At 41.8% G+C, this 9,494-nt stretch overlaps 1 protein-coding gene across 1 annotated transcript in view; it reads left to right on the plus strand.

Annotated features, from left to right (window-relative positions):
- Positions 1 to 357: 357 nt before the first annotated feature.
- Positions 358 to 9,494, plus strand: part of LOC109912117 (probable ATP-dependent RNA helicase DDX60) — a 99,144-nt gene continuing 90,007 nt past the window's right edge. The window contains exons 1-3 of the mRNA XM_048616101.1: positions 358 to 715; positions 816 to 885; positions 8,141 to 8,330. Coding sequence (XP_048472058.1) covers positions 433 to 715; positions 816 to 885; positions 8,141 to 8,330 — 543 coding nt within the window. The 5' untranslated portion in view covers positions 358 to 432. The remainder of the gene's footprint in view (positions 716 to 815; positions 886 to 8,140; positions 8,331 to 9,494) is intronic.

Consider the following 9,494-nt stretch of genomic DNA (forward strand, 5'->3'; position numbering starts at 1 on the left):
ATGGAATGAGGGTGGATGTGGAGGATGGAGTGAGAGTGGAGGTGGAGAATGGAATGAGGGTGGATATGGAGGATGGAGTGAGAGTGGAGGTGGAGGATGGAATGAGGGTGGATGTGGAGGATGGAGTGAGAGTGGAAGTGGAAGATGGAGTGAGGGTGGATGTGGAGGATGGAGTGAGAGTGGCGATAGAGTGAAGGTTGAGGATGCAATGAGGGTGGAGGTAGAGGATGGAGTGAGGGTGGATGTGGAGGATGGAGTGAGGGTGGATGTGGAAGGTGGGGCGGGGGAGGGTGGAGTGTCCGTGACGCACGGGGCCCCGCGCAGCCGCTCTCGTTGCCGGGTCTGGGATGGGGGTGGGGTCTCAGGGAGCGGTGAGTGCAGCCCGGGTGGTAGCGGTAGACACGGCGAGTCAGTGAGAGGGAGAAGGGAGAGATGGCTTCAGGAGATGCCGATATGATGGAGGGGAGCAGCGGCTTCAGCAGCGACTCGGAGGCCGAGAGCCTGGGCGGTTCGGACGAACAGGGAGATGAGGATCAGGAGGAGGAGGCTTTCTCCGAGCTGTCTGAGGAGGAGGAGCTGGGCTCTGAGCTGGAGGAGGCCGCGGCGGAGGCCGGGTCTGAGCTGGAGCCCGGCTCTGGGCCTGGGCCTGGGCCTGGCTCTGGCTCTGGCTCTGGGCCTGGGCCTGGGCCGGGAGCAGATACCGACCTTCCAGCTGGTAAGAGCCGGGCGGTGTGGAGGAGAGAGACGGCCAAGAGTTTGAGGAATATCGGGTCATTTCACGGTGTTTTTTTTTTGTGTTTCATTTCTTGGGGCAGATCTGCAGAGACAGCTGAAATTTCTGAATACCATTTCCAGCATTGTGCTGAGCAAACTTTCCAAGGCCGAGTGAGTAATCTTTTCATTGAAACCTTATGAATCGGTGTTTGGGGATGGGGGAGTAGTGTGATCCTGCTGTAAAGATGTTTTTTTTTTGTGAAACACCCGAGCTTCCTGATATTTACATCTTAGGTAATTCCAATCGAACAAACCCTCAAACGGGTGTCTCTCCAAAATCCTCAGCAGCAGCAGCACTCGAGCCCTTAAATCTGGCGTTGAGGTGACTTTGCTTTTTGGGATTTTCTGGACACTCTGATTACCGGCAACCACATGCTTCACCACGTTTCAAACTGCTTTGTTAAAAGGGCATTTCATTTTTTATTTTGCGGAAGTGTTGAGTTCAACAAGTCTCAGATTTTCTTGACCGAGAAATTTGGTAGCAGTCCGATTTAACTGCCTCAGCAGGGCTTTTGGTACCATTGTAAAACGCGGCATTATCCTCCCTTTTGATCATTAGCTGAGGGAGCAGTCATTCAACAGCTGCAAATTCCCAACCTGTGGTTCCACACTGAGAACTGTTCGTACGTAATGTGGAATCTCTTGTGTGCCACAATGAGCCATTTAAAAAGATTCATTTGTATCTTAAATTGTCAAGATTAGATTTTTTCCTGACTGGACTAGTTGTAGTGAATTTAATCTCAACCAATCATTCAGGAGGATAAAAAAGTACAAGACCTTGATCTCAAATGGAAAATGATGTAAACATATTGTATTTGATAAAGGTATGGTAGGTTTAGATAAAAAGTTGGATATATATATATAGTAAGTATTATATACATTTTACAAGAATAAATAAGCTCTAGAATCATAATGACTTTGATTTGTACCCTTGCCAATGCCAGTGCATGTTTTCTGTTGTGCCTAGAATTGAATGGAGTACTCCAGAGGGGAGTTGGTTGGGGTTGGAGGGGCCTTGGTGGTAGAGTTGTTGAAGATAGTTTGTGAATTTAAGAGGGGACTAACAGGACTTCCGTCCTTTAGTGTCTCGGCCCTCCAGAGATACAAGCCAACAATCTATTAATCTTTCATATCTGTTTGTTAGCTTTCACTAACTTTTGTACTTGCATTTCAAAATCACTTTTCCTCCACAGTTTGTTCTAGTCCTTTAGAAAATATTCTAAATCTATTATTCTTACGTTCAAAGGTTATGATCTCACATTCCGTGCATTGCACAGAATCGCAGAAGTGTTATGGTGCAGAAGAAGGCAGTTTGGCCGACCATGCCTGCTCCGGCTGCTCGAATGCGCATCATTACTGAGTGCCAATCACTCGCTTTTCCCATGCCCTTGCACATTATTTTTATCCGAATAATTATCGATGCCCTCTGGAATACCTCAATCCACTACATTTCTAGGCAGTGCATTCTATTCCCTATCTACTTGCTAAATGAAAAAGATTTTTCTCCATTCACCCTTGCTTCTTTTGCAAATCACTTTGAATCCATGCCCTCTCATTCTTGTTCCTTTTACAAACAGGAACAATGTCCTTATCGGCTCTATCCAGCCCACTCATGTTTTTGAAATCCTGTATCAGATCTATTCTCGGGCTGCTTTCTTTCTAAGGAGACAGTTCCAATTTCGTTAGTTCATCCTCGTGACTGAAGTTCCTCAATCCAGTAAACTGCTTCTGCATACTCGCCAGTGTGTTTACATCCTTCCTATAATATGTGGCACCTAGAACTGTATTCCAGCTGAGGTCTAACAAGTGTCATGTACATCTCCCGTATCACCACCTTGCTTTTGTGCTCTGTGCCCCTATTTTAAAGCCGTATGCTTTACCTGCTGCTTCATTGACCTGTCCTGCCATTTTCAATGATCTGTGCACATATACACCGAGGTGCCTTTGCTCCAGCCCCCCTTCAGAGTTGTATCCCCTTATTTTGTTTCGCCTTTGAATATGTTTCCTACCAAAATCCACCAGCTAACACCTTTGTGCCTTGAACCTCATCTGCCACCTACCAGCCCATTCCATCCACTTGTCTATGACCTGGAGTTCTAGATATTTTCAGTCAACTTGCTCAGATGTGTAATTCACATCTTTGGAGCAGGTGGAACTTGAATTTAGGCCTTCTGTCTCAGAGTCGGGACACAGTTGCAGTGTCACAAAAGCCCATTGCACTGTCCTGCGCTCAGTTTGCAATTCTTCCAAGTTTTGCGTCACCTGCAAACTTTGAAATTGCCCCTGCACACCAAGATCTAGATTGTTAATATGTCATTAAAAGTAAGACTCCACTACCCATCCCTGGAAAATTCCACTACAGATGTTCCACCAGCCTGAAAACTACCTATTTCCTATTATTCTCTTCCGTCAGCCTACGTTGCCATTGACCCTTTTATTCCATGACACACACATTTACTGTCAAGTCTGTTGTGTGGTACCGCATCAAAAACTTTCTGAAAGTGCATGTACGTGTCAACAGCAAGACCCTCATTGAGCCTTTCTGTCACCTCTTGAAAAGCTCCAAGTTAGTAAAACGTGATTGCCCGTTTAAAAATCTATTCTTACTCTTCCTAATCACCCCACTTTTTTCCATGTGACTACTATCACTAGAATAACTGTGTCTAGAAGCTTCCCCCCCCCCCCCCCCCCCCAGCAACCCCCCACACAACACCCCACTGAATTTGCTGGGTTTATTCTTGCACTCTTTCTTGAACAAGGCTATAATGTTTGCCATTTTCCAGTCTTCTGGTACCTCCCCCAAGTTTAGGCGAACCTGGAAGATTGTGGCCAGTGTCCCTGCAATTTCCGCTCTCACTTCCTTTAGAATCCTTGAATGCATCACATCTAGTCCCAGTGCCATGTCAAGTTTAAATACCAACAACCTATCTAATACTTTCTGTCCTATCAATATTGAACCTTTTCTGAGTTCCCTTTTCTATCACCATGGCGCAAGTACTATTTCTCTTGTTAAAGACGTACAAAGTGTTCATTTACACCTCGGCCATGTCTGCTGCCTCTGTGTGTAAATCCCTTTTTGGTCTATAATTGGTCCTACTGCTCCTTGAATTGTTTTTGAGCATTGAGGACTTTGGGACCCCTCTTTATGCCTGCTGCATCCTTTTCCTGGAATTCGTCTTTGCTCCTCTTATTTGTTTTCTCACTTCCCCTCTGAGCCTTTAATAATCTTCTTGGTTCTCAATTTTATTTCCTACCTGACTCTTGTCATAGGCTTTTTTTTCTTGTTTGTCTTAATTTCTTTCAACTTTGTCAGTCAGGGAGCTCTGGATTTGTTTGTTCTACCTTTTTCATTTGAGGGAATACATCTTGACTGTATCCTACATTCCTCTTTCGAATATAGCCCATTGTTCATTTACTATTTTCTTGTCATACACTCATTCCAGTCAATCCTACCCAGCTCTTCTCTTGCCTCATTGAAAGTCCACTCTCTGCCAATTGATTTTCTCACTCTGGTTGTTATGTGTTATTTTCCTCCATATCCTGAACCTTAGTGATCAGTGTTCCCCAGATGTCCCCCAACTGATGCTTGATCTACATAGCTCACCTCATTTCCAAGAACCAGGGCCAACAGTTCATCCTTTCTTGCTTTCTTAACGATCTGGGAAATATTGCTGTCAGAACCTCTCTATCCAGGAATGCTTGCACATTGATGCCCTGTACACTGAAGATATCCCTGTCTATGTTTGGGTATAATGGTCTTGCATTATAACTACGCTATAATGTTAGCATCTCTGTAATGCTGCTGTAATTTTGTTCTTCCACAAATTGGTGGTCTATAGACTATGCCTAGCAATGTTGTTATGCAGAGATAGTAGGAACTGCAGATGCTGGAGAATCTGAGATAACAAGGTGTAGAGCTGGATGAACACAGCAGGCCAAGCAGCATCAGAGGAGCAGGAAGGCTGACGTTTCGGGCCTAGACCCTTCAGAAAATATACCCTTTTTGTTCTTTAGTTCTAGCCAAATTGGTTCTGTATTTGGACGCTCGGAGACGACTCTTTTCCCCAGCACTGCAATACCCTCCTTAATCAAGACTACTACCTCACATCCTTTTCTTCCTTTTCTAGCTTTTCTGAATAACCTTGTACCCAGAAATATTTAACTCACAGTCTTGCCTTTCCTTTAGCCAGGAACCAGGTTATAAGATTTACAGGACGGATATGGAAAATAGCAGAAGGGGTGGAGTAGTCGTACTGATTCGTAACAAAATCATTCTAGTCGTGATGGAGTATGTAATGAAGGGAAAGCATCCAGTGGGAAACTTATGGGTGGAATTGAAGAATGCTAAAGGAATGGTAAAAGATCTAAAACTGTAGTAGGTGTCATGTATAGACCTCCTGGTAGCAGCTCTGAAGTGCTAGATTGCAGAAAGTAGGGAAGTGTAATATTAATGAAGGATTTAATTTTGACATAGATTGGGAGAGGCAGACAAGCATTTATCAGAAAGATCGTGAATTTCTGGAATACGTCTGAGATTGTATCCTAGAGCAATATTTCGGATGCAAAAGGGAGCAAGCAATATTGGATTTAGTAATGAGCAGATTTAACTAGTAATCTAATTGTGTGTAGATTTTTATGAAGCAGTGATCATAATATGATCGAGTTTATGCATCATTTGAAAGCGAAAAACATGAATCAGTCAATAGAGTTTTAGATTTAGGTAATGCTGACTTTTTAGTGAGAAGAAACAGACTATCCACAGTAAACTGGAAAAATCTGCTAATGTGTGAAACAACTGAAGAATAGTGGCGGATGTTTAATTAAACATTTAAAGCAATACAGAGCCAGTCTATACCAGAGAAAGAAAAGCTCCACTTCACAGAAAGAACAGCTATGAGCAACTAAAGAGATAAAGGCCAGCATTAAACTAAAAGAAAAATGCAGAAAACAGCACACATGCTGCTGAATGCAAAAGATACAAACACCAGCAAAGGACCATTAAGTGGCTTATAAGAGCTACTAAAGTGATTATGAAAGAAAACTTGCAATAATTAGTAAGAAGCAAATTTATAGTTGCATAAAGGGAAAGAAGATGGTCAGGAGCAATGTTGGCCAACTGAATCTGAAAGTTGGGATATTGTCAGTGACTACAGGGAAGGCAGACGTTGAATAGTTACTTTGCCTGAGCATTTACAGCAGAAATGGAGGATACCTTGCTGGAAGTCCTGAGAAAGTTTTGTAGTGGAGTGGGGATAGGGACTGAATTAAATTAAAGTAATTAAAACATTGATAATGAGGAAATTAATGGAACAAAAGAGTGAGAAAACATCAGGTCTGACTGTTAAAGCAAGTAGGGGAGCACTTTGTAGATGCCCTAACTATAATCTTTGAGTTCCCTAAATACAGTGGATTGGAAAATTGCATGTCACTCTGCTTTTTAAGAAGGGCGAAAGAGGAAAACCATGGAAATACACACTAGTTAACCTAACATCTGTGGGGAAATTGATGGAGTCTATAATCAAGGATTGGGTAACCGAACATCAGTTAATAGGGGAGAGCCAGCATGGATTTACGACAGATAAGTTACGCTTGACAAACCTCTTTGAATGTTTTGAAGAGGTGATTAAGGTAGTGGGCGTGGGAATATTCATAGATATTGTTTATATGGACTTCTAGAAGGCATTAGGTAACTTCCCAAATGAGAGACTGTTAACTAAGGCAGAAGTCCACAGAATTGAGGAAAAATGGCTGACATGGCTAGGAAATTTATTGAATGGAAGGTGACAGAAAGTAGAGATAATGGCTGGGAGTCAAATTGACAATATGTGACCAGTGGTGTGTCTCAAGGTTCTGTTAGGGTCCCAATTATTCATGTTATTTGTTAACTACTTAGATAATGGAGTAGAAAGATATAGTCAAATTTGATGACACAAAGTTAGGCAGCATTGTAGACAATGTAGATAATATCATAAAATTACAATGGGATTTTGATAGATTTGATGAATGGGCAAAACTGTGGTGGGTGGAGTTCAATGTAAGCAAGTGAGAGGTTATTCATTTTGAGCCGGAAAAGGATAAATCAGGGTGCTTTACAGATGTCATGAAGTTAAACATTGTGGATTTCCAAAGGAACTTGGGATTTCAGATGCATAGTTCTGTAAAATGCCACGAATAGGTGCAGAAAATATCAAGGTGGCTAATGGAATCCTGGCCTTTATATCTATACGACTGGAGTATTTGAATACAGAAGGTATGCTGCAGCTATATAAAACGCAGTTTAGACCTCATTTGGAAAACTGAGAGCAGATGTGGGCACCCCACCTTAGAAAGGCCTCGGAGGGAAGACAATGCAGGTTTACATCATTATACGTGGACTTTCAGGGATTAAGTTATGCAGAGAGATTATACAAATTAGGCCTGTTTTCTCTCGAATTTAGCAGGTTATAGGGTGACCTAATTGGAGTCTTCAAGATATTAACAGGAAAACTCAGGGTCAGTAAAGGTGAACTGATTCCACAGGCTGGGGATTATAGAACCAGGTGCATAGACTGAGAATTAGGACCATGCCATTTAGTAGAGGTGTTAGTAAGTACTTCTACACACAAAACAGTTGATGCTGAATCAGTTGCCAGTTTACTGGCCATAGGCAGGTATATGGATTTAGACTACAGATCAACTAAGATCTCATTGGCAGAACAGACTTGAGGGCGAATTGGACTACTCCAGTTTGTATGTTTGCGTTATTAGCACAATGTCAAAATTTCACGTGGCAATCTGCACCTGTAACTCCCCAGTCCTCTTTACTATATTGTTGCATTCACACAGGAGCCCTGATTTAGACTTCATTTTTTCTAGCTTAACTTGACTTCAACTAACTTGCTATTTCTATGCTAGTGCCAGTTGCATGTCAGTATTTTGAGAGCTCTGGTCTTCTCTACCAGTCTTTGTTGGTTCCCATATCCCTGCTAAGTTATTTTAAAACCTCCCCAATAGCACTAGCAAATGTAATTCCTTATACCACAGCTTGGTGCACTAATTTCTATTCTCCTTCAACTTTCTGTTCCCATCTTCACCTACGCAGATTTTTGGGTACATCATCCTGTCATGTTCAGTACAAATCCATTATTCTTACTTTCTCATGCTTCCGCACCAATTTCCTCCCCATCAATAAGTTGCATATAATTCCATGGACTCTAATTGTTGTTAACTGTCATCTTTTTGGGAGAATCTTCATAAATGCTTCCTGGAATTCCACATAAAGTACTGTCCATACAAATCTTAGTTGCTGCATTGGTTACCTAAGACGTTGACTCATCTTCAGTTAATTTAGTTTGTTTGTAAAGCTATTCATTGATTTTTCTTACAGATGTACCAGCTTGCTACACGACTCCGTGGAGTCTGAATTTTTTGTGATTGATGGGGATTCATTAATGATTGAACATGTACTAGACAGTACTTTTCGCGAGGGGCAGAATTTGCACTTTTTCTATTTGGTGGAACGATTTTTGTTTGACATCACTCAAAAAGGAGCAAAATATGTAATTGTGTTCTTCAAGGTATGTGATGATTCTTAACTAGTCGGAAGGAAAACAATGCACACAATTATGTTTGCCGATGAGATGGGGAGATGGTGCAATTGTGGTTAATTTCAGTCGACTACTAATCCAGAGGGTCAGTCTAATGCTTTGGAGACATGGGTTCAAATTTGCTGTGGCAGCTGGTGGAACTTAAATTCACTTCTTAAATATGGAATAAGAGAATCTGTGATTGGGACCATGAAGCTATCAGCAATATTGCAAAAACCCACCTGATTCACTGATGTCCTTTTAGGTAGAGAAATCTGTGTCCTTTCCTGGTCAGGCCAACACATGATTCTAGACTCCCAGCAATGTGGTTGCTTTTTAACTGCCCTCTGAAATGGCTAAGCAAGTTGCTGAAGTGCAATTACCAGCAATGCCCACGCCCCTTGAGAAAAGAAATATTTGCTGAATTAAGTTTCATAACTTACACTGAATGGGGATCATTTTTTAAATTGCTTTCTAATAGCTGTGGATAGACTATACTGTGTTTAAAATCAGATCATGGTGGTGCAAAAATGCTGTGTGAAGATCAGTTGAATCTCGAGGTTCCTCCAGTTAAGGAAAACTTGCACTTTATAATACCATTCATAACATTTAAGACTTCCCAAGGCACTTCATTGAATGTGTGGTGTGACATCCATTCGCTGTTTCCTTATCTAGAAATACAATAATTCATTTGTGGATAGCCAGAATTCCCACACAGCACTATGTTATGATGGTGACTGTCAATGCCAAATGAACTCCTCAGACCGTAAATTGGATGGTCAATATTCAACTGATGATATAGCATGTGATCCAAACAACTCCAGTGATGTAAAAATTAATTAAATACTATGCTAACCTAGATTACAGTTTTAATCAACACTTTGGGCATGTGACTCTGTTCTGGGTGGATGGAACCTGAACTCTGATCTTTTGACCTAGAGTTAGGGAGTCTATTACTCTGCTCCAAGACCCATCAGCCTATATTATGTGCTCGAATCTTAGACTGCAATACAGCTAAAACTAATTTAAAGGAAGCCTTCATACACTTGTGCTAATTAGTTCCATTCAATGGAATCACTTAACAAAACCCAGTTTACTTTGTTTACAAGATAGTAGGAACTGCCGATGCTGGAGAATCTGAGATAACAAGTTGTA

The sequence above is a fragment of the Rhincodon typus genome, chromosome 1 (assembly GCF_021869965.1).
Source record: "Rhincodon typus isolate 14 chromosome 1, sRhiTyp1.1, whole genome shotgun sequence".
Lineage (NCBI taxonomy): Eukaryota > Metazoa > Chordata > Chondrichthyes > Orectolobiformes > Rhincodontidae > Rhincodon > Rhincodon typus.